General features: G+C 46.4%; 2 protein-coding genes across 4 annotated transcripts in view; one reads left to right on the top strand and one right to left on the bottom strand.

Annotated features, from left to right (window-relative positions):
- RhoGAP93B (MyTH4 and RhoGAP_KIAA1688 domain-containing protein RhoGAP93B) overlaps window positions 1-11,188 on the bottom strand; it is a 31,991-nt gene extending 20,803 nt beyond the window's left edge. Inside the window, exons 1-4 of one of the 2 annotated variants that reach the window (XM_089554020.1) lie at window positions 11,047-11,188; window positions 7,004-7,105; window positions 5,300-5,438; window positions 1,952-2,032 (exon numbers count right to left, since the gene is read on the bottom strand). In XM_089554020.1, coding sequence (XP_089410146.1) covers window positions 1,952-2,032; window positions 5,300-5,438; window positions 7,004-7,105; window positions 11,047-11,060 — 336 coding nt within the window. In that variant the 5' untranslated portion in view covers window positions 11,061-11,188. The remainder of the gene's footprint in view (window positions 1-1,951; window positions 2,033-5,299; window positions 5,439-7,003; window positions 7,106-11,046) is intronic. The other variant, XM_089554026.1, reaches the window with a different exon arrangement.
- Window positions 10,679-21,784, top strand: LOC149367076 (glucose-induced degradation protein 8 homolog). Of its 2 annotated transcripts, none has more exons than XM_089554041.1 (4): window positions 10,679-11,187; window positions 13,666-13,895; window positions 18,197-18,382; window positions 20,970-21,784. In XM_089554041.1, the coding sequence occupies exons 2-4, from the start codon at window positions 13,767-13,769 to the stop codon at window positions 21,243-21,245; spliced, it is 591 nt and encodes a 196-aa protein (XP_089410167.1). In that variant the 5' UTR covers window positions 10,679-11,187; window positions 13,666-13,766; the 3' UTR covers window positions 21,246-21,784. The 2 variants fall into 2 exon arrangements, with proteins under 2 accessions (XP_089410167.1, XP_089410162.1); XM_089554036.1 differs by lacking the exon at window positions 10,679-11,187 and adding an exon at window positions 11,194-11,497.
- The last annotated feature ends 1,934 nt before the right edge of the window (window positions 21,785-23,718 follow it).

The following is a 23,718-nucleotide window of genomic DNA, read 5'->3' as shown; positions in this document are numbered from 1 at the left end:
ACTAGAACATGTAATGAGGTTTAAATCACAGCTCCGCAGAGTGTCACATGAGGCTGATGTCCACATTACTGTGCATGCACAGCAAATTTAGGAGCCGTGGCAGCTGCCTGCACAACCTGCATCTGTCCATTAGTTCACGGGTATCCAATGTATGGTGCATTTGTGTTCACTCCAGAATTGGATGATAACCTTCTACAAACTGAAAGACACGTTAAGTGCACTGCTCAAAACTGCATTACTACTGAGATTAATTATTTTAGAAAGATCATTAGTAATCTTAACAGGCACCTGCTCCTGTAAATTGCACTAATGAGAGAACTCGGTGCTTATCTTGATGTACGGTTGTAAACACTTAATAACCACAATCAAACTGGCCTTATCAAGTTGACTGGACAACAGACAGGAAAAGAGCCAACCATACTTACATATTTTACCTCCGCTGTTATCAATGACCTATGGAAACGACACCAAATGAATTAAATAGCAGTCTCTCTCCACTTCAGTTCCAAGTGGAACTTCTGATGACGATGGAGTTATTGATCTGACCACTGAACAAACAAAGTGATTTTCATTTCTCGCGTCGGGATGCCTGACACCTAATAGATGCCTGGAACAGTTTTAGATGAACTAAATGGTTTTGTTATGCAATTCAATTTTGGACTCTGACTGAGGCAATCAAACTTCCTTGTCACGCTTCCCCGAGGCCACAATTTGTTCCATGTCGAAGTTAACGTGCCAAAGGCACTTTGAATTCCGCTGGGACAGCGAGCCATTAAAATAAGATTTCTGTGTTGCCCATCCTTGGTCTTGGAATCATAATATGATATGGTGAATGCACCGAATCGCAAGCTAACGACCTAGCACCAGACCTAGCAGCGTGCTAACTCAAAAACAAGGCAGGCAAAACTCAAAACCATGACACTTCATGCAAAAATTAAGCAGAATGAGAAAGAAGCAAAAAAAAAAAGGAACAGTAGAGCAAAATACACAGCAACATTTTCTAAGGAAAGGAGCAACTTCTTGCATGTAGTATGTGTTGGGGAGGGGGGATACCTCACTGCGCGCTGCCTTCGTTATTTGCGGTCACCTTAATTCATAATCCCTGAAGCCACGCAGCCCACCACCACTGACCATTAGGGTGTACATCATCCACTCTACGTATTGCCAGTTACCAACACAATACCTTCACCTTGCTCAATCCTAGCAATTCCGGCATTCTCTTATAATACCGCAGTTTTTGCACCCGAGTCTGGAGGCAAGGGCGAAGAAACGAAACTCTGGATCACAAAGAAAGCACCTGAGCATGTTTTTTTGACGCCAAAGCCACAGATTGCCACTCTCAAGATGGTTACCTCGTCATTTAGGTCAAACTAGACTGGCTTGTATAGTGTGCCATCCACAAGTTTCCAGGCGCTGTGATCTTCAGAACACCATCCACTTGTAGTGGATCATGCCCTCAGACTAACCGATCTTCACTGCCCATAAAGAGGGTAAGTAATGATTATTTATTATGCCTTCCAAGACGCGGTTCGATGCCGGCTGTGGCGGCTGAATTTCGATGGAGGCGAGATTCTAGAGGTCCGTGTGCTGTGCGATGTCAGTGCACATTAAAGAACCCCAGGTGGTCGAAATTTCCGGAGCCCTTCACTGAGTCGCTTCGGGATTTTAAACCCCATAAACCAAACAAAACCAACCAGATTAGCACCATCATATCAGCTGCTGACGTACTGTGGCAAAGCATAAAAGTAGTTCAGTTTGTGGCAACATCGTGGTGAACTCCTGACTCCCAAAAGCAAAACTGAGAGCAGTTGTGAACGTAACACTGGCACCAGAAGGCATAGCATCCACTGAGATACCCCCCCCCGTGACTGGCAAGGGCTACCACGTGAAAAAAGAAAGAACAGAAAAGGGGTGAAAGAAAGGAACAGAGGAGAACCAAGGAGTCACTTACTCTGGTCTGTGTTCCCACGGACTCTTTCCTAACTGGTGCCCTCAAGACCTGCTCTTCGAGCTCTGTGCTCTCTTTCAACGTCTGAAACACCCATTGCAACCCACCCAGTGCACGGCGTTCAACGACGAGAGGCAAGCCAGGGCAGCCGGGGTAACCCTCTTTCCCCACTCTTCCCGTCAGAGGCCGAACAGCAACAACATAAACTTGCTCGCGCATGCAAAGTTCGTCTGTGGTGACCAGAGGAGGCACAGTGCTGCTGACACATGGTGCGAGGCTCTGGTGGGGCTGGGAACGATTTTCAAATGAAGGTTAGAGGATGTTAACTGTGCTAGAACATTACACTTAACTACTACACTTAACTGGGCTGCTCAAAGCACTGGTGGCAGCGGTAACTGTCATTGCGACAAAGTTGGCTGCACATGGATGACATTAATCTCACCATCTGATACACCTCAAGTGCTTAGTATTAGAGTCACCGACCGGTATTTCGGACTCGGCGGGACCCAAAAAATAGTATGACTAATCGAACAGTTCGAAAAATCCGTATATTAAAAAAAAAAAAACTTTTCTGCAAAAAACTGGCTTTCAAAATCGCGAAAATCACTGCTCCCCATGTTCTGTCTACAAGCGATAATATTAGACTATCTGAGTCATAGCCATGCTTTCTTCATGTCTGCATCCTATCACATCATGACGCCAGACCATGCAACACGGCCGCGGTCATGCTGCGAATGAATGCACTCGCTGTGCGAAGCAAAAACAGTCGATTTGCATGGGGCAGTGACGTTCGGGAAGGGTAACCCACGAGAAGATGCGTGCAGAAGCAAGCACCTCCGAATGCAGTCCCCCTCGTCTACCAAGTTTGCTGCCCCGCATCACAGGGTGTGTCATCCAAGCCGCGGCGGATGCTGCAGCTGTCCCGCTGTACCATTTTCAATTTCGCCTCCAAAGAAATTCAGCCGCCGCGGCCGGGATCGAACCCGCGTCTTTCGGGCTCGGGTGGATGTCAATGAGTAATTTCTCCCTTATTACGTTCCTATGAGGTGCGCAACGGTTCCTCAGCGAGGTCTGAAATATCACGCTAGTCTGAATTATCGGAGTCCGAAATATCGGTCGGCTATTGTAGTCCTGGTCCGTTTCCTTTCGAGTGCAGTAATGTCTTTTCTTCCTGGCTTTGGAGCAACAGGACTCGGATTGTGGGCATCCAATCAGCCAGCCAGGGCCCCTCTGCCACCAGAAATACTTTTGGATTCACACACACGCGCTGTCAGCTGATTCACTGGCCTCTTGGGTAACCACAAGCAGTGCAAACAAATGAACAATGACAACTTTCCCATTCCTGAGACCCCAACCAGGGTCCGCACACAAAACAAAGCATGCAGCGCAGAGCAGGTAACAACAGTGCACAAAAGGCCAACAAAGAAACTTAAAAAAAAAAATGGTGCACAAAAGAACCAGGCAGAAGGGTGCAGTGGACACCGAGCTGTCTCAACTATAGGTGGTAGCCCGTCAACGCGGCTGGCGTGCTGCGTAGCTCACAGCTGCAGAGGCCAAAGTTCTCAGCAACCCAGCCAAATGACCACAGATGTTAGGGTGGGCTTGTCTAAAAGGAAAGTAAAATAATAGAGCCCGGCCCGCACCGCTTAGAGCACAACGGGCTGTCCAAATGACCACAGAGGGAGCCACTCCGCAGAGTCTGCACTACCCAGACAGACACCAAGCATGATGTGACACCACACTACATGGCATGTACAGGCGTGGCCATAAGTAAATGGAGCACGCTATTGCATTCGAAGTGCATTCACGCTTTCTCCATTAGTAATGAAGAAGCTTTGTTTGTCTACAAGAAAGCGCACTAACCTCCTCTACCAGCATGCGCGTACCACTGCTGGAAATTTCATTTAGGTGATGCGTGAAAAATATTCGAAGACAGTTACGTGCTCCGTTTACTTTTGACCGCGCTGTACATCTGTCCATCACCTAAGGCACACGGGGGAAAGAACGGAAGCTCTATCGGGGCACGCAGAACTAATGGAATGCAGATCATGTGTGCCCAAACTATGTCCCGAGCAGCCCAGGAAATCGGCCCAGTATTGGAAATATATCGGCAAAGGCCGGTTGTACAAAGGACCACAGTGAAACCACCCATTTCCAATACTGGGCCGATTACTTGTGCTGTATACTACTGATTACTGTATAGCATTCAACTTTTTCTAACATGCTACTGGCTACAATCCCAATGTAATCTATGTGTGCTCGCACGGCACTCATATGTTCACGCAGCCCTCAATCCACCCCTCAATCTTAAAGGTGCACTGAAGGGGAATCTGAACTCGTCTTTTTGCCGCAGGAGCTCGATCTACACGTTCCTAGCATTCTTAGAAACTTCGATTTATTTCCCCGTGTGGCCGATTTCCCTGATTAAATCGAATTAACATCCGGCTCCCGCCTTTTTTTTTTTAATTCTCCCGCGTACGGTGGGCGGAGTTGACCAACGCTGGGAGTGCCTTTCACTCAGTCCCGTGGCGGCTTGCCGCTCTGCCATCGGCGGAGTAATACGTAGTAGTCCGTAGAAGCAAATAGTCCGCGCTTATTTTTATTTCTGCGGGCTTATTTTGCGGTTATATTATCTGCAAATGAAACTATTTATTCACGGAAACCTAAAAAACAAAATGAAGCGAAAGCAAAGCCTCCACGGAGCTGGCTGAAGGGCACTCCACGCGTTGGTGGACTCCGCCCACCGTACGAGGCAGAATTAAAAAAAAAGGCGGGAGCCGGACGTTAATTCGATTTAATTAGGGAAATCGGCCACACAGGGCAATAAGCCGCAGTTTCTAAGAATGCTTGGAACGTGCAGATTGAGTTCCCGCGGCAAAAAGACGAGTTCAGATTCCTCTTCAGTGCACCTTTAAGGTAGTAGAAAAAGTGGCCGTGTATATGCGCAAACATAAGCACAGCGACTTGCAAGGAAACCTGATGCATACTACAATGCGCCGAGCACTGTCCTTTATAACCAAGAGACATGCTGCAAGGAGAGAAGGAAACTCCAATGCAGAAAGCCTACAAGAAATTAACGCTGCACCCACATGGTTTGCTATCAAAAACAGGCATTGCTGTTGGCCTTGCTTTTATTTGCTACCAGTGAAGGCCACATTGAAATAACGACTAAGCCTGTCACCCTGGCCATCCGCACAACTAGAGAAAATTAATGCCGGAATATCTTTTAGAATGGCAATATTACTTGTTTAAAACGCTCTCCGTCATGTGTGAGCCAAGCAGATCCAAGGAGGTCGCAGGACACCAAAACATGTCCCGTCAGAGAGAATGAGACGGACTACGAGCACCCACCTGCAGCTTGGCGAGTGGGATGATGTCGCAGTTCTTGGGCCTGTGCCAGACGGTCAGCTGGCTGCTGGCATTGTAGTAGTAGAAACGAGACGTGTTCTGGTCGAACAGCTCCCACCACTGGTTGTCATCCGTCAGCTTGCTGCACAGCCAAAAGCCCGATCCATGAGGTTCCCCTTTGTCTCACAGAGCCAACATGCAAGCTATTCATGTGGATCTCAACAAATCATCTTTTCTTGCAGTGGACTCTCAGGTATTTTAAAATTTTATTTGACTCACGAAGTTTCCAGCATGCTTCAAAGACTGGCGCTTTTAGACGACTGACAGTTTCCCCCCCCCCCTCCCCCCCCCCCTACGTGTACCTAAGATCGTCTCTCTCCACATCTTTGTGTAACTGCACATTTCATGCAACTATGCAGTTACCAAGCTTTCATGCTGTACCTATGAAGGAAATCCAGACCACCTCAGTGAAAGCACTTAGCTAAAAATGAAATGTGTGCCGGAACATACGTAAAGGATAGTGAGCATGGTATGTATACTGTGTAATTGAGTTTATGGCAACTAGTGAACAATGCAACTAGGCTGAACAAATTTCAGCCCCTCTAATGGCTTTGGCGGCATACTTCCAACAGTGTCTGGAAACACTTTCAGCCACAGCCAGCTGCTCTGTTATTCAATACAAGCCAACCCCTTCCTCTCCTGGGCCTTATTTATGGATATGCACTCACAAGGCTTACATAAAACATTATCATTCGTATTAAATTTTAATGTTTTCCAGTCAGTTTACAATGTGTCCCTTTCTTCATGACACATGGCATGCTCCTTTATGCATGACAGGCAGGCCTACACAGAGAAAAGTGTAAAAAACATGTTTCTAAACCGTATGTCCACATTTGAATGCACAAATTTGGCTTCACGTATAAGCACAGATTGATGTCAGTATTCAAACTGCACCCAATGCGAACAAAATTATCCGACTCAGAGAAATTATAGTTAACCTCGTAACTGCTTTCTCACTGTGCACTGAGATGACGAGAACAGTCTAGGTCACAACGCAGAATATAAAGCAAAGCAGTGCCTTTTGTCTCATCTGCTCTAATGTAGTTGCATCACTCCTGTGATGCCAAAAAATAGGAAATTTATTATCTTTTTCATTTTAAGCCTTAAACACAGTGTGCATAAGAAACAATATGTCTACAATGTATTGAGCGGCACAGCCGACTTTACAGCATCACTGCCTTATGCCATTTCCTTGGTGACGTCAACGTTGCGTCTCCCTCCTCATATCTGTGGACACTGCAGATTAAGCGTAAACCAAATGCACTAGGCTAATCAGTAAACAAGTACACACATTCATTCTAAATTCAGTGCTGTTGAAATGCAAAGAACAAAAAAGAAAGAAATTAAAGACAACAGCGACAAGAAGCATGTTTCATGTTGTTGCCTTCAATTTCTGCGCATTTTGAGAGCATTCAGTACATTCAAATAAATAAATCTTGGTAGCAGGGTATTTGAAATCAACAACCAGAAACTAGGCCACATTCTTAGCCTACAAGTAAGCACAACCACAAGCAGCTTAACTTAATGAAGCTCAGCATAACTAAAACTCAGCTTAAACCAACTCATCCGGGGCTCCTGCCAAAACAGCCATCACCACAGCCACCACAGACGGATAAGGTGAGGGGACTCAGCTCGAGCAGCACTTACATCTTGACTCCTATGGGTGGATCCCAGACGCACTCGCCCGTCGTCAGGTTGGCGTACATGTGTTCCTTGGTGCGGGGCTCGATTATCTCCACCCATTCCACTCTGCACGCAAGCGACAGGGGCCAATCAGTTAATGCTCCCCCCTCCAACTCTTGCAAACAGGGAGGAGAGGCAAATACAAAAACGCTTCCCAGTACACTCCACACAGAACTGCACAGCAGCAAGTAACACATGGTTAAAAGGAACTGCTCCCAGTCTTAAACAAAAACCATTTCAGTAATGCAAGTAACAAGATAATGAAGAAAGGTTCTGTAACAAGACATGTCTGCGTTACAAGTGGTGCTTATAGAATCCTGTCGCACAAATGTTCCTTAGTTATGCTATTCAAAGGAGGCCCACACACACACACAGTGACCAAATACAAATAATAGCAACTTTTGAGAACTTACTGGTTGCATGCTCAGAGGAAATGATTTGTTCTGCACAATCATGAAATGTAATATTCAAAACCAAATGGTTCAATGCCGGTAGTAGCTGCGAACGTTGCAAAAGCTACTATCGATACTTTTCTACTTGTCATGCAGCCCTTGTAGAATGCCATAGGAGGCTTCATATGCAATGGTACCATGTCAAACGAACGTCCCAACGTGCTTTTCGTGCAGAGTCTGGCCACATTGGAGTGAGTGTAACGCAAACGGTACCCACGTAAGACTCAGCAACAAATGAGACAGTTTACTGCATGTGCTTAGGAACTACCCTCTTTCAGTAACCTTAATCCCTTGTTTTTATCTTTCTGGCAATCTGTACCAATTCAGTAACAATCTGTTTAAATTTGTCCATGCTAAAGGTAAATAGATCACAATACAGTTACAACAAAGGGCACAATTTTAAGTATAGAAACAAGAATGTATAGATCACTCGAAAGATGTCTATACACCTTTTGAAAAGGAACATATTACAGACTGCCAACCATGCCAACATAACCACAACCAGCCACCCTGCACCTCCAAGTCTCCGAAAATTGGAATAAAGAAAATCAGCATTTATCCCAAGTGAGAAGTATTTAGCAGTTGTCTAGACATTGTGCTGCAAAGAATCAAGGTGACTGAAAATTAGTTCTTTAAAGAGCCAAAATTTTTTATCCATAGTACATCAAACACCAACAGCAACAAAGGGGGAACTCACTTTCAAGTCTAGTTTATTCAACATCACGGTCACTACTTAGGTGCCTTAGAATGATTTCTGTCGTTTTACGTCCCCGAGTTTCTTTTGGCTGACACATCTAATGTGAATGGACACTTCACAGCCAACATGAATTTTCTGTCAAAGCTGTGCTTTAGAACATGTTCCAAAGAGTTAGTAAAGAACGCTAGTCGATGTTCTTTTACCATGACCATATCATTCACAGCTTCAAAAAGAAACACAGCTATGATATGCTACAGCCGCAAGAACATGGTAGAAAAACGCTCAACAAGGAAAGGCATGGGAAAAAGGGTGCCTGTCTAGAATTTGTAGCACATTTCTGCCACAAAAACAAAACAATCATGGAAGCTCCGATGGGCTGTATGTCCTCCCGGGAGTATTAGGTTCCGCAAGATTAAAAGGCCCTCATGCGTTGTCATATCTAGGTTACACATACCCCTCAAGTCATCACTCTCCCGCAGCCAATACTGGACTAGTGCCAGGCACGCTGTAAGCTGCTAGAAGACTTTGACTCACTGCTTGCAAGCAAAACAACATGCCCTTCACACAACTGGATTCAAGTTACGGATATTCTAACAGCATAACAAGAAGCACTGTAACTATTCGCAACCGAAAAAGTTCTTTAAACCTTGCTTTGGCCTCACAATGAGCACCACATCATCCGAACAAAAAAAAAAGAAAATTATTTCACTCGACCTTGGTACAGGCAGCCCAATTCACGCCCCTTCCGTAGACAGAATGAATGCGCATTTCAATGTTTCCTGGTTTTTGTGCGGTATGATGCTGTGCATTCGGACCAACCTCAGCTCTGTGTCACTTTTCGCGCTATTGTCTCGGAGACAACCAGTACTCTCAAACGTGGACACTATGAAGCAATGAAAATCTGCGGTTGATCTGTTTGAAACAAGCGTGTGATGAATCAGCTGCTCCTGTAGAGACTGCAACATCACCCCTCGTTGTTCGTCACCACGACACTTGACATACTGAACAAAGGAAAGGGCACAGCACATGACGGCCTGAATGTGAGAAAGGAAATCCAGTGTTTCGAGCTTTGATGCGTGTGTCACTATTTTTGGCTTTTTGGGCAAGCGATAAGAATTGTTAAGACATGATCATGTGCAACGTGGATTCAGACATGAAACAGCCCTCCCTACATAACTAAAGAAACCTAATAAAAATAAAACAGAAGCAGCCTCGAAAGTCTGAACACGCAGTTTTAGACGCAAGAATTAATGCCACAAGTTCGGCTTTTTTCAAACACGTATTGAGCTCAGCAAACCTGAGCAGCAGCATTACTAACTGGACAACCAACGCTTGTCTGACATGCATGCACAAGCATTCCTGTGTGCACGAATGTGGTAGCACACAGTTGAAAATGATAACTATGCTTTTTTTTTCTCGTGCTTCTCCCTTTTATTAACCCCTGGTATCGTGTCAAGTTTGGCTGCAGCAGAACGTTCATTGAGTTATAACTAGTCTGAGTATTTACTAGCATGGGATTCACTATGAGCTGTAACCTCAAAGGCAAAAGCATTATGAAACCTGAACACAAACTATGGTAGCATGTAACCAGGCGCTTTTATGTCTACTCTTTTATGTCTTCGTGGTTTTGGAAGGTTAAGTTTTCAGACCTCACAGTGAAGCCCCACGCTGTAGTCTCACATGACGAAGAGCAATGTACAAGTACCGAAGATAATTGTGATGTTTCACACTTTGGCAGCACCGCTGGGGAAAAAAGTAGGTCAGAACTGCACACGGTTACTTCAATCAACATTTTAACGTTCCACAAGAGAAGAAATCGGTGCTTGTGGACTGCACGTCATTACTTAAACGGTGCATACGCCATCCAAATGGCCTTTTGGCTCAGCGAATAGTTTTACAAGCTCTTGCAGAACAGCCACATTAGCATACTCGCTCACTGCTTTACTTAGAAACAGTTTAGACAAGGTACCACAAGAATGTGCATGCAAAAGGTTCAGCACAAGAAACGAACAAACGCAGTTCTTCGGAACCCGCAGTGAATCTTCACGAATGTGGCGAAACAAATTACCTAAAAACATGTCGGAAGAATTCTGCGTTCACGTGAGGCTAAATGGAAAGAAATAGCACTCATCTGGTCGGGGTTCGTGCCAAGGTGTGGTATTCCTCACGATCACGACTGCAGCTAATTACGAGGTCTTCAAGCGACGGACGAGAGCGAGCGTCCCAGAATCGTTTGACGTTCCGAAAGACGCCGACGCAAAGGCGCGCGATGATCCAGGCGTTTGACCGAGACACGCTTTTCCATCCAAGCGCGGCGACAGCTTATGGGACAAGCTGGTTGTCAGCGCACATCTCCTTACAAGCGCAATGAGTGAGCCACGCTCCGAACATAAAGTAAACAACAAACGCAACGCGGCGAACAGAAACGTGAACGAGACCCCCGTGGCGGCTCGCACACCGGCACGCTAAGCTCGGTGGACGTTTGCCGACGTGATCGAGGAGAACCAAACCGCAAGGACGGCCCAACGGGACAGTTTCTCACGCTCACCGCAGGTTCGGTTCGCGGCACCGCGCCCAGCTGGCGGGGTCCCGTTCGGGTCCGTCGAAACGGGACCGACGCCGCCCAAAACGCCCGCTAGCGTCGTGGACACGACGCGGGCGACCGGCTTCGACTTTCTCTTAACCCCCTACAAGTCGGCGCGTTTTCCTTCGGGAGAGCAAAGTGATGATCAGAGATCTGCATCTATTCCGCTCTTTCCGCGATCGCCAAGCGTAGCGCCGATCAAGCGCTCTACAAAACCCGGAAAACGCTACGCAAACGCTGCGCTCAACGCGAGCGCGCAAAGGCGAGGGCTTACTTTTCGCTGGCCATGGCGAAACGAAGACCACGGCAGCCCGACGAGCGTTAAACTTTAACGAAATTGTCTCCGGCCATGTCGGAGCAGCACACCGAAACCGCCATCTTGCTCTCGCTAAAGGAGTGCGGAATTCTGGGACAGGTGCTGCTGTTTGTGTGCTTTTCTTGCGAGCGCATTTTGTGTGTTGGGTCGCGCATTCGGTGTGCTTCTGCTTGCGATTGGAGTTGTGCGGCGTCTGGACGTACTGCTATGGTGTCTGTGAATGTGGCCGAGTGTTGTGCGAGTTGCGGACACCTTATCGAGTAGCTTCGAGCGGCCGAAGCTTACAGATCTGAGGACGGCTAGTCGACTGTCGAGCCACTAGTTCGCACAGCATCAAGCAGCTGAGCCAGCTGAGTTGTAACAGGCTGTGTAACCATGAGTCAAAGCACAGCGCCTCTTAGCAAATCGAGTGAGTTTCTGTAATAATTGTGAATCGACTGTATAGCGCCTGCCGCGTTACTTATTCGCAGTTAGTGCACATCACTTTGGTCGCGATGAACAAGCAGTCCTAAAGTCGTCGGAAATGAATGTGCCATAAGAAATTTCGCTGCGCACAAACACTTTCTGGCTTTCATTCGGGCGTGTTCAAGCACCTCTGGATTGTGCCGTTTTCCTCTGCTAGCGGCGAGTTAAACATTTGTGTTCAGCTCTATTTGTTGACTGCATGGGCCATCGCTGGGGCGCCAACTTAAAGCTTCGAGTTACAGGACCTTGGTAAATTTAGCTTCCGTGCTTGCAAAAACGGGCAGGAAACACTCAGCTAGTGCGTTGGACGTCATAACTTGTAGCGACTTTGGTACACTTTAGAAGAATAAGAAAGGGTTGGTTTGTGCTTTCACACACTTTTCATTTCTTTGACATTGCCCCGTGCGAGATTTGCCAGTCCTTTCCCCGGCTGCTCAAAATAAACTCAGTATCGTAAAAGCGCTGTAAAACACTGAAAAGCAACTAAGAAGCACAGAGTTAAGTGCTAACTCTTCGAAAAATTTCGTCTGTTGCCTGCCGCGGCACTGTTTTAAATTTTACGCGTGAGCAAGAATATTCAGTACAGACATTACTCTTCCGATGACCCAGCCCGTAGCTTTCAGGTTTTTTGTTTGCCCATATCGAGCTCATATGCTTGTTGCTTTCCCAAAACAGTGCAGTATTACATTTATAAAAGCTTCTGGTTGAATCAGGAATATTAAAATCTACTTTGGACGGTCGTTTTCAGACCAGCCAAGATGCATATCACATCTAGAACATCTGAAGACACCGAAAAGGCTGACAGTTACTGTCTGCCCATCTTTAGTGTACCCACTCAGAAATGCACACGGGATCACATTACCTTTGATGGCAGTCACAGGAGCACCTAGCCCTCAGCTCACATGTCTTTTACATGTTTTTCTCACCTGGGAACCATTCTGTTGGCTGGCACAATAGTTATGACTACCTTTTAGTGATGATGCACTACACTGATAGCTACACTCTTTACCTTGGAGAGAGCCTCTTGTGCAGCTCTCGCCATAGAAGTAAATATCTGTTGGAATCAGAAAGCAAATTCTCATACGGAATGACTTACCAATACCAACAATTTTGTCAAACATTGAGTTGGGCACCAAGTATTTATGACTTGCGAAAACTGAAGAAAAAGCTCGGAAAGCATGAATGTATTAAGAGTTATTTATATCTTGAATGTATAAAAAGTTATTTATATCTTGAAAATCACGTTAAAGAGTTTACAAGCAGAGGCACTGTTGGCAGCAAAAGTTTTTGAAGCGTATCTTTGGGAAAAGATTTTCCAGTACTCCGTCGTGATTCAGTTGCCTGGTATTGTTATCAGTGTGAAAGAGCATGCATGTCCTCTCATATTTGTCAGGTGTGTATGTGCACCTGGTCACCTTCACCTGGGTGAAGGGTACACCTGGATGAAGGCCTTGAGAACAAACGCCTTCTGGGTAAAGGCCTTTAGGTCAAGGGCCTTTGTGGTAAAGACCTTAGGTCAATGCATCCTGGGTAAAGGCCTTTTGATAGAAGGCCTTTAGGACAAAGGTCTTCATGATACCTTTAGGTTAAATATCTTTAGCGCTTAAGGAGCTTGAATGCCTCCTGTAAGTAGTGCTATTGCACGATATTCCACTCTTAGCCATGCTAAACCGTCTGCTAATTTTTTATCTATGCATTCACATACCATTAACTTTCACTGCTGATAGTACCTGAAAGCACATTCAGTTGGAAAGCAAAGAGAGAGTCACTGTATGCTGCTTACCTACTTTGTTCATCTTTCTCCGGTCATGAAGTGATTGCCAGAACAGCAGCTGGGGCTTGTTGGTTATTCACCTTCAAGTAACAGTGCAAAAGACACAGACGGGACGCATAGAACAAGAACACACAATGAGCGCTGCACACAGCGTTCGTTGTGCTGCGCTCGTTGTGCTGCGCTCGTTGTGCTGCGCTCGTTGTGTGTTCTTGTTCTGTGCGTCCTGTCTGTGTTTTTTGCACTGTTACTTGAAGTGATTGCTGTTGGTCGCAATTGAAAGACTGCTGCTATTTTTCCACTACACTAATGATGAGTATGTGTGGGGCGCATACACGCAGGGTCGAGTGAGAAGACGGGCACAGAGGAGCCAAGCCGTGCAGAGTGGCTGGAGAGGCTGGACAAGGTCCACTTGCACCGGGGCGACCTGAACCGGCTCATTATGGACTACCTGGTCACCGAGGGCTTCAAGGAAGCCGCCGACAAGTTCCGGCTGGAAGCTGGCGTCGTTCCGCCTGTGCCGCTGGACACACTCGACGAGCGCATCCGAATCCGCGACTGCCTACAGGATGCAAGTACCGCGTTATGCTTGTATGATGTACTGTGAGCTTGTGTGGCTACCTTTTGGTTTATAGATGGACAAATCCCCAAGGAGCGTGACATACATACGTGTTAAATTTAGGTATTTATTTACCGTACTGCTAGCCTCCAGTTAAAGCGACCGAAAACTGCTCAAAACGGTCATGAGATTATGGAGGAAATGAAAAGATTGTGCTTCATGAAAAGATTGTGCACTGCAATGTCACTGGACTGCAATGTCAAAGAAACGAGGATTTATAATTTTTGGTTTGGAATTGAATGAAAATCGCATAGAAAGGCATCTTGTGGTGAAAACTGCTATTGTCGCTAAAGTCCACCTCATGACCACATCTTGTTAAAATGTCACTTATACTGCCTCTGTGGCACTATAAAAATACTGCCTCTGTGACACTGGTGACGTCAGCACTGGATGACGTCACACATAATGAAGCACTAATTACTAAGTAGTGACAAATAACTAATTAATGGCTAATTACTGATGAATGACTAAACGCTAATTAACAACTAATTATTGATGCTTAAGCTTTGCGACAGCATGTTGTAGGGTTGCCAGGGAGTGCCACCACCTGTTGGGCACGATGCCTTGCCCTTTGAGGGAAGGAAATGGCGCAGTAATTCTCTGTCATCTCGGTGGACACCTCAACTGCACCATACAGGAAGGGAGGAAGTGGGAGTGAAAGCAGAAAGAGGGGCCGTTGAGGAAAGGAAATTGCCAGTAACTGTCTCACATACCTTGGTGGACACCCGTAATCCGTTTGTAGAGGAAGGGAGGAAGTGGGAGTGAAAGAAGAAAGAGAGAGAAGGGCCGAAATTACGCAGTAACTGTCTCAGGTATCTCGGGTGTCTAAAAGCGTTACACCTCTGCTGACAAGCTTCTGCTGACAAGCTTCTGCTGACAGCCTTCTGTGGACAACGATGAGGCATTACAGGCTTTTGCCTTATTATGGTTTTGCGGACGTACTACTTCCGCAGTGTTGACTGCTGTGTATGGAACGGAGTGTATGGAAAAGGTTCTCATTGTCAAATAGTTCGGCTTGGCACTATAAAGTAGCTTGGCAATAAGTGCTATAAATGATATCCAGGACCCACGCTGTATTCCTGCTTGTAAACTGTCTTATGTCATCCAAAAGAGCAGGCGCTGTTGTTATCGGAAGCATGACTGATAGGAGCACTGCCCAAGATACACGGCTAAGATTTAAGGGGAGAGATAGCCATGTTGAGGCCATTGTTTATAGGTCAAGCGGTCATCGACGGAACACGCTTGGAGTGCTTCTAGCATAGTGCATTTGCCATCTCTACAGAGGCATTCTATCATTGCTGTGCTTTTTACGTCTTCCTCTATGGGCTTCTGTAATAATAATAGTAATACTAGTACAGTAGTAGTAGTAACTGTGATTGTGGGCAAGGGAAAAATGCAGTAAACATCTCATTGCAAGGGGGGGTTGGGTTTGGGGCCATGCCACAAGACAGGGGTTCTCAATCTTTTTAGCCTCAAGGAATGCTAGTGGTTCTTTTCACAAGGTGCAGAGGAACCCCATATGTCTCATGCGGACACCACGAGAGCATGTAAACATACAGTTCCTCAGAAAATTGAACAAATTCAATAATGGTGACTCTACTAAGTAAGAGAGTTTGCTCTCAGCAATCACAGTATGGTGAGGCGAAAGGAAACAAAAGGAGGTTGAGACATGCATGGACTTATGTGCTTTGGGAACCCAAGAAGCATTCCAAGGAAGCCACTTTGAGAACCCTTGCCATAAGGAAAGGGATGTAGGAGGGAGTGGAAAAAGGAAGAGAGACGGGTTCCAGATTAATTTCGGCCACGTGCATCCACAGCGCACATTACGTGGGTGTCTTTTACATCTTACCTTCACTGAAATACTGTACAGCTGCCATAGCCGGGATTCTATCCCTTTCACCAGCACTCGTGTTAACTAGCTTGACGCAGTGTCTTGCATGGGACAAATTTTGGCTCTCGTTTTGTGGTGACAGCTATGCTGATCCTTGTGTCCACTTTTTTGCACTGTGCTCTGGGCTAATGGCCATAAGCTATTTCAGTCACACTCACCTTGTCACATTGTGCATTCACTGCTCATTCATCACAGACTTTGTGTTGCGAAGTTCTGTGGGTGAAAGCAACATTGTATATTGACAGTTTACTTTGAGGTGCTCACAGCCACCCATGGGGAGATTTCATGGTTAAACAAACTTTATAGTCATTAGACTAATGTGCAGTCAAACCTCATTTTGTTAACAGATCACTCAGTCAGTGATCTTCATTTTTGTCACACATTTGTGTATTTTTGTATTTGCCAATTGAGAAAAGACATCTATTTTGCTCCTTTGCCTCCTAACAAGCCTTCTGAAGCAATACCCACCTCAGCATGCATTTTATGCAGCACTTATGTTGCCCCTTCCCCATTGTGTCCTGTGTAGTCCTTGGCAGCTTTTTGAAAGGAAGGTACAGAAGAACCCTAGGTTGAGGAAAGTACTCTATACAAACACATGTAATTCCACCTAAACAGTGGGAAGAACAGCATATGGCGTGTAGAGTAGTGAATGAGCTCTGTATGGAGAATTTGTCTAGAAGGTGGTAGACAAACAGGAGAAACAGTGGTGCTGCCGAAAGGAGAGGAAAGGCAAGCACAAGAAAGAGAGTTGCCACCGAAAGATGAAAGGCAGGCATAAGAAAGAGTGGTGCCACCGAAAAGAGAGAAAGGGCACGCGCGCAGAAACGCGTTGCCACCATCGGAAGCACCAGCGTCATCGGCAAAGTGACTGCAGCAAAGTTCGTCACTTTGTCAACCCCGAAACTAGCCTTAGAATCGGAGCTAATGAAATGTGCGAGGGCACAGGCTGTCATGCGAGCTGTCAGGGGAGTTGGGGAGTGAAAGGACATGAAAATGGGGAGCAGCCAGGAGTCTGTTTGGGGAGTGAAGGGACGTGAAAATGGGGAGCAGCCAGGAGTCTGTTTGGGGAGTGAAAGGATGTGAAAATGGGGAGCAGCCAGGAGACTGGGGAGTGAAAGGATGTGAAAATGGGGAGCAGCCAGGAATCTGTTTGGGGAGTGAAAGGACATGAAAATGGGGAGCAGCCAGGAGTCTGAGTTGGGGAGTGAAAGGACATGAAAATGGGGGGCATCCAGGAGTCTGTTTGGGGAGTGAAGGGACGTGAAAATGGGGAGCAGCCAGGAGTCTATTTGGGGAGTGAAAGGATGTGAAAATGGGGAGCAGCCAGGAGACTGGGGAGTGAAAGGATGTGAAAATGGGGAGCAGCCAGGAATCTGTTTGGGGAGTGAAAGGACATGAAAATGGGGAGCAGCCAGGAGTCTGTGTGGGGAGTGAAAGGATGTGAAAATGGGGAGCAGCCAGGAATCTGGGGAGTGAAAGGACATGAAAATGGGGAGCAGCCAGGAGTGTGTTTGGGGAGTGAAAGGGCATGAAATGGTGAGCAGCCAGGAGTTTGCATGGGGAGTTGGGGAGTGAAAGACTTGAAAATGGGGAGTTGGGGAGTGAAAGAACGTAAGAATGGGGAGCAGCCAGGAGTCTGGGGAGTTCGGGAGTGAACAGCGGTGAAAATGGGGAGTAGCCAGGAGTCTGAGGAGTGAAAGGACATGGAAATGGGGAGCAGCCAGGAGTCTGTTTGGGGAGTGAAATGAGATGAAAATGGGGAGCAGCCAGGAGTGTTTTGGGGAGTTAGGGAGTGAAATGACGTGGAAATGGGGAACCGCCAGGAGTCTGAGGAGTGAAAGGACATGAAAATGGGGAGCAGCCAGGGATATGGAGGGGGTGGCTTATCACATGCAGTGAGTGCAATTTTGAGTGAGCTGTCTTTTGTTTTTGAGCAGATTCCGGATGAAATTTAACTGAAACAGCAGTACCAGTGGCTCTTGGCAAAAATGTTGGCGTCGTCTGCGTGAAGCCTCTGTGAGTGAAGCCTCCACCCCACTAAAAGCCCACGCAGTAGCGGAATGAAAAAGCAATGGCAAAAATCAAACTAAAAGATGCAGTGGGAAAGCCAGAAGCAGCACTTTCGACCACCTCCCCACCCCACCTCCATACACCCAGTAAAAGCATTCATTAGAGTAGTAGCATTAGTGTAACCATCGAAGGTAACTCTATCTGCACTGTATGTACAAAACCAGCGAAAAGGACGCAGTCGGGTTTCTTGATCGTTCTCTCCATCCTTTTCAAGTTGCCTCAGCTGGCAGTACCTTGTGCTGTTTTGTGCTTTTAGCGGTGAAATGAAGGGCTGCTTCTCTGGCTTGTGCAGGGCCGTGTGCTGGAGGCGGTGTCCCTGCTCAATGGGCTGCGGCCCGAGCTTCTGGACAACGACCGGTGCCTGCTATTCCACCTGCAGCAGCAGCACCTTATTGAGCTCATCCGCGAAGGCCGCACCGAGGAGGCGCTCGCCTACGCCCAGGACCACCTCAGCGAGTGTGGCGAGGAGAACCCCCAGGTGTGGATTCAGTTCCAGTCATTTGCTAGGCATTGTAATTGCAGTTAGACCGTTGGTGATGTAGTGTTAGTTTCCAGATTACCTTAATTTTTCCATGGCAGCTCGATCAGAACCTGGCGACAACAGCTAAGACCACACCAAAAGCCACTTTGATCGAACGGGATATGGCACGCACTTGATTGCTAATTTTAAAATAAGCAGAATGGCTTAAATTGTTTAGCTCTGCAGAGTGAACCTAAATTTCATTGGAAGCTCGACGAAAACGTCTTATGTATGTGCCTATGTAGCTCTTCCAAGCCAAGAGAACAAAAGGAGAATTCTTGAGGACATTATCGGTGAAGCGAGACGTTGACTCCTGCCACAAATGTCTATTTGATCAAGCAGAATAAAGCATTTAAGTTCGCTGCACACTCGACAGGGTTCCAAAGAACAGAGAGATTGCATTTGCCTTGTTCAAAGGAACTGTGTGACTTAAGTGCCCAGCAGTGTTCGACGTTCTCCGGAGTGGGCTCATAGAAAACGGGAAGCACATCACAATGTGCATCATGTGAAAAAGCTGCTTTGCGGGATGCATTCCATCTTACTGCTTCTTGTACTTAGCAATTGGGTATGCTGTATCGGTCCAGAAGTTGAGATTGTAGACGATTAGTTTCCCTATATATCTCGTGCTTCATCAGTTTCATTGAATACGTTAACGCAGTCACCCACCGTAGCTGTGCCATAGCTGCCAACTAGGAGCGGAGAAGGAAGCCAATGAGCACTCTGCCTCGCAATTCCGTCTCGTGAACTGGTTGAACAACTGAACCGGGCACCAGTAGAAATGTTTGTTGCCACGAGTAACGCGCATGCTTTGAAATATTTGCGTACGCTAGTTTGTTTCGAGGGCAGCACCGCTTGACGCAGTGCACCCATGCTGCGTTTTTGCCTACATCCCATGTCGCTGCCGACCGCAGTGCTGCCTTTATTTACAAACGTGACGCTTGTCTATAGACACCAAATTTTAGTTTCATATTTTCTTCTTTGTAATAATGCGCAGTACATTACTGTTCATTGATCACCATGTGGTATTTGCCTACGGCCGTTGAATAATTTACAATTCAGTTTCTTCTCTCACCTGTTTCGGTTTCATTTTCAACTGCCGAGTGATCGCTTTGACATCAAAGGTCAGTGTAGGTCATGTGAGGCATGAATCAAATTGCAATGTATAATAATTCCTTCTTAAGTTGTGATAGCTCTTGAGGCAGGCTCGCTTTAAAGTTGCAGTGAATCAAAATGACAGAACAGCAATTTCATGCCTCACGTGACTTTGAATGACCTTTGATGTTGCAGTCATCACTCTGCTGTTGAAGCCGAAATCAAAACAGGTGAGGGGCTAAATTTCATTACAAATTACTTAGAGGTCGTAGGTGAAACCTAGCGGTGATCTATGTGTACTAATGTCTTGTGTATCATTACGTTTAAAGAAGAAAACACTGAACAATGAAATTTGATATCCGTACGCCTTTAACCCTTTGAAGGTTTCTGCCGTATATGTACGGCGGCGGTTTTCTGTCCCGCAAGGTCTTTGCTGTACGGGTACGGTTTCGATCTTCCGTTTGAAATTTTGCGCCAAAAGAACAATGCGTGCTCACTGGGGGGTGCTGCCACCTCTTAGGACTTACAAGAAGTGTTTGAATTTTGTGCTACCTTCTTACGGAGATAAGCAGAACTTATGTCTTAGCGCGGCGGCACAGACTGCGGCAACACCCCTTTTGTAGTTTTGGTTTCGCCGCGTGATCGCAACGGAGTCGCGCGAAATTTGAGTTTTCTTTTTGTGAGCACTATCTTGCAGGGGCTGCCGAAGTTGATTTCTATCTTTATTGGCGCTGCTCTTAGCTTGCTTATCACCGTTGCTCGCGAGGTATTCTCGCTCTCTGCGGCAAAGCGCCTACGCGGTTTTGATTCCGCCGCGGGATCGCAACGGAGTCGCGCGAAACGTGTTTTCTCTTTTTGGGCACTCTCTTGCAGAGGCGGCGGAAGTTGATTTCTATCTTTATTGGTGCTGCTCTTAGCTTGTTTATCACCGTTGCTATTCTATTCTATTGAACATTTTCCAGTTGTGAGTGATGCTGTCACCAAAGTACTGTTCCTTTTCTTTTTTTACTATTTATTCTCGATTATATACATTTTGTAGATTCAAGATCCGCAATAAAGTAATTTGACCACCTAGGAAAGTTTTCTTCAAAATAATTCGACCCTCAAAGGGTTAAGACACAACATAATCATGGTTTCTGATTACAAATTACTTAGAGGTTGTAGGTGAATACCTTGTGGGGATCCATGTGTACTAATGTCTTGTCTGTCATTACCTTTAAAGAAGAAAACATTGAACAATGAAATTGGGTATCCATACTCGTTTAAGACAAAACGTAATCATGGTTTCTGATTACAAATTACTTAAAGGTCATAGGTGAATACCTTGTGGTGATTCATGTGTACTAATGTCTCATGCAGAAGAAAACACTGAACCAGAAATTTGGCGTCTGTACCCCTCGAAGACACAACATAATCATGGTTTCTGCACGACGCACACATGCATTGCGAACAGGTGCTGTCCGAGCTGGAGCGAACGCTGGCTCTGCTGGCCTTCGAGGAGCCCCAGTCGAGCCCCTTCGGGGACCTGCTGCACCCGTCACAGCGACAGAAGGTGGCCAGCGAGGTGAACGCGGCCCTCCTCGAGGACCAGAACCCACGGCCGCAGCTGTCGGTGCTGCTGCGCCTGCTGCTGTGGGCACAGGAACAGCTGGAACAGCTGCCACAGGGGGTGTCCCGGATGCGGTTCCCCAAGGTCACCCAGCTGGCCGACCCGTTCCCCCAGCAGTAGGGAGGGGGCGCTGCCTCTGCATAAGGGCGCCCGGCCACAGCAGCACAACTAATCGGCCCAATATGTTGGCAAAAACCAGTCTTTCAAAGAAAAGAGTGAAACCAATATCGGACCGATGTCGGTTGGACATATTGGCCCGATGTCGGCCAAATGGATCGGCTCTGGTTGGCCTGATGTTGGCCCTTTGTCGGCTGAACATATTGGCCCGTTGTTGGCCAAATATATTGGCTTTAGGTTGGCCGGATGTCGGCCAATGTTGGGCTGATTACCTGTGCTGCTCAAGAGGCCTTTTCCCCGCTCGTGGTTGGCGGCTGCCATGTGACCAAAGACAGTGCACATGAGAAAGGAGAGCCGCACTTTCTTTTTGCGTCAGCCTAGCACGTGTGTGCAGAAACGGTGGCCGGTGTGGCCTCGGAACGCACCTGTGCACCACTCCCGGTGGTGGTGGTTGAAGGAGTCGGCAGACACCACGCTTTCTGAAGCAGAATAAAAAGAAGAGAGAAAAAAAAGATTGTTTTCCTGCACGAGTGATGTGCATATGTGACAACCTTGTGGCTTCTTTTTGACGGTGCGGCCTGGTGCGAAATTTGGCGAGACTGTGAAAAAACCCTGGACTGGAGCAGTTGTACTGCTGCTACGCCCTTCACCAAGTATGGTCATCGTATGTTTCCCTTTAATTCAACTCAGGAAGTGTTCACTTATGACCGCGATGTTCTGCAGAGGTAAATCTCATCTCAAACTTATGATCAAAGTCATCACCGACATGTTACTGAAACACTAGTCATGCAGAAGTTGCTAACAGAAAATTTTCTGTTTACATTGTGAGGCATGCACCAACAAACATGGTCCTTCTGAACTGTGGATACACTAGCAAACGCCCTGTTGGAGGAGACCCATAAGACAAGATGAATGTCAAGAACCATGCTCAGTTAGTCTAAGCTGTTGCTCATTTTGCAGAGCAATTTTAGAGTGGAAGTCCTACTCTGGGTACAACTTCCGATTTTGATAGATGACCTTCAGTGCCTCACAAGGTCAAACCAAACTTAACTGCGTGGTGGTATGGCCTATGCTATGTGCCATATGTGATCATATGACTATGACCATTGTGTACCTGACCTTGACATACATTTGATTTGAGACTACTCACATCAACAAAGACCTTCAGTGCCTCACAAGGTCAAATTGAACTTAACTGTTTGACTATGTGATCATATGACTATAACCATTAGGTACCTGACCTTGACATTTGATTTGAGACTGTGTAGACGATGCTTAACTGAGCTTTCGCTCGTACAACTAGGTTCAAGCTACGTTGAACCCCAGCCATTTTTTTTGCATGAAAATAATGTCAGTTATATCTTATTGCGCACATCAGTACTGCAGAATTGTGCAGTGGCTGCTTCGTTGAGTCAAATCAAATGCAGAAAGTAGACCTCTAATTATCCATCTCGTTCCACTTGTGGCCAAGCTGTCGTCACTAATGACCCAACTACACTACAGCAACTAGTTCTCTCATACCCTTGCTTGTTTTGTGCGTTACTCGTCCTGCCCAACTGTTAATTTTGCACGGAATGTTTACTTGCATTCTCTAGTTCATGCTGCTCTTTTTAGTACACGGATCCTTTTCCTCTAGACTGTTTGCCACACTGTCATTGGTTTCTTTTCAAGCCTTTTCATTGGCCTTCGAAGTTTCAGGCCCATAGCTGAGTATTACCAAGATACATCGGCTGTGTGCTTACCTTGTGAAGGGCATCGCCAAACCTCTGTTCATATTTTGGGAGTGACGGTAAGAAGTCTCAACACATTGCAACTAAAGTTTTTGTTGAAGGCTTTTATGCGAGCTAATAGCATTTGATAAGTTAAAGGCGGAATTCAGACAGTTAATTTGTGTGACAGGAACTACACCACTTTCTTGCAGTGCTTAGAGCAATAGCTCTACTATCATGACCCCCCTCTGGCGAGTTTCGGCGTATTACCTCTGGCTCTGCAATCTTGCCTCTAAAGAGCCACCGTGTTTCTAGTCACGTTGGCTGCGCGTGCTAGCTGATGATGCAACGCCCTGTCGCCCATAGCCAAAGCTCCTAGCCAAGCAAGGTAATAATTAAACATTGAAACCAGCGTTGTGCCATATATCACTGGAGCTATCCCTCGACATTTGGTACAGCAGTGTTGAACCCAAGTTTCTTTTTCCTTGCTGAGCAAAATTTCTTAAGTCTGCTGGACCCACATGCAATCCTAGAATCTTCATTTAAAAAAAAAATGAAGTAGGCATCATGGTTGCCACCAGGGCTGTCATCGGGCAGTGTAGGTGCCGACCATTACTTGCCACACCTGTTGATGGTGTCGACCTTTATTTGTTCTAGATGAGTGCTTGCATGTGTACGTACTTACCAAGGGACATAATAGGAAGTTTCTACAGATATGTTTTACTTCAGTGTAGTGAAAATTTTGGAACAGCTGCTGTGTTCAGCTT

Source organism: Amblyomma mixtum, chromosome 1, assembly GCF_055824585.1.
Source record: "Amblyomma mixtum isolate Tamu chromosome 1, ASM5582458v1, whole genome shotgun sequence".
Classification (NCBI taxonomy): Eukaryota; Metazoa; Arthropoda; class Arachnida; order Ixodida; family Ixodidae; genus Amblyomma; species Amblyomma mixtum.
The sequence above is the reverse complement of the archived record's forward strand: the minus strand, read 5'-3'. Positions and strand labels throughout refer to the sequence as shown.

Excerpts from the sequence above, each read along its gene's own strand:
- LOC149367076 (XM_089554036.1), top strand. The coding sequence starts at position 11,464 with ATGAGTCAAAGCACAGCGCCTCTTAGCAAATCGA. Across the intron at positions 11,498-13,665 it reads AGCGCCTCTTAGCAAATCGA|GGTCGAGTGAGAAGACGGGC; the intron begins GTGAGTTTCTGT and ends GCATACACGCAG. Across the intron at positions 13,896-18,196 it reads TCCGCGACTGCCTACAGGAT|GGCCGTGTGCTGGAGGCGGT; the intron begins GCAAGTACCGCG and ends TGGCTTGTGCAG.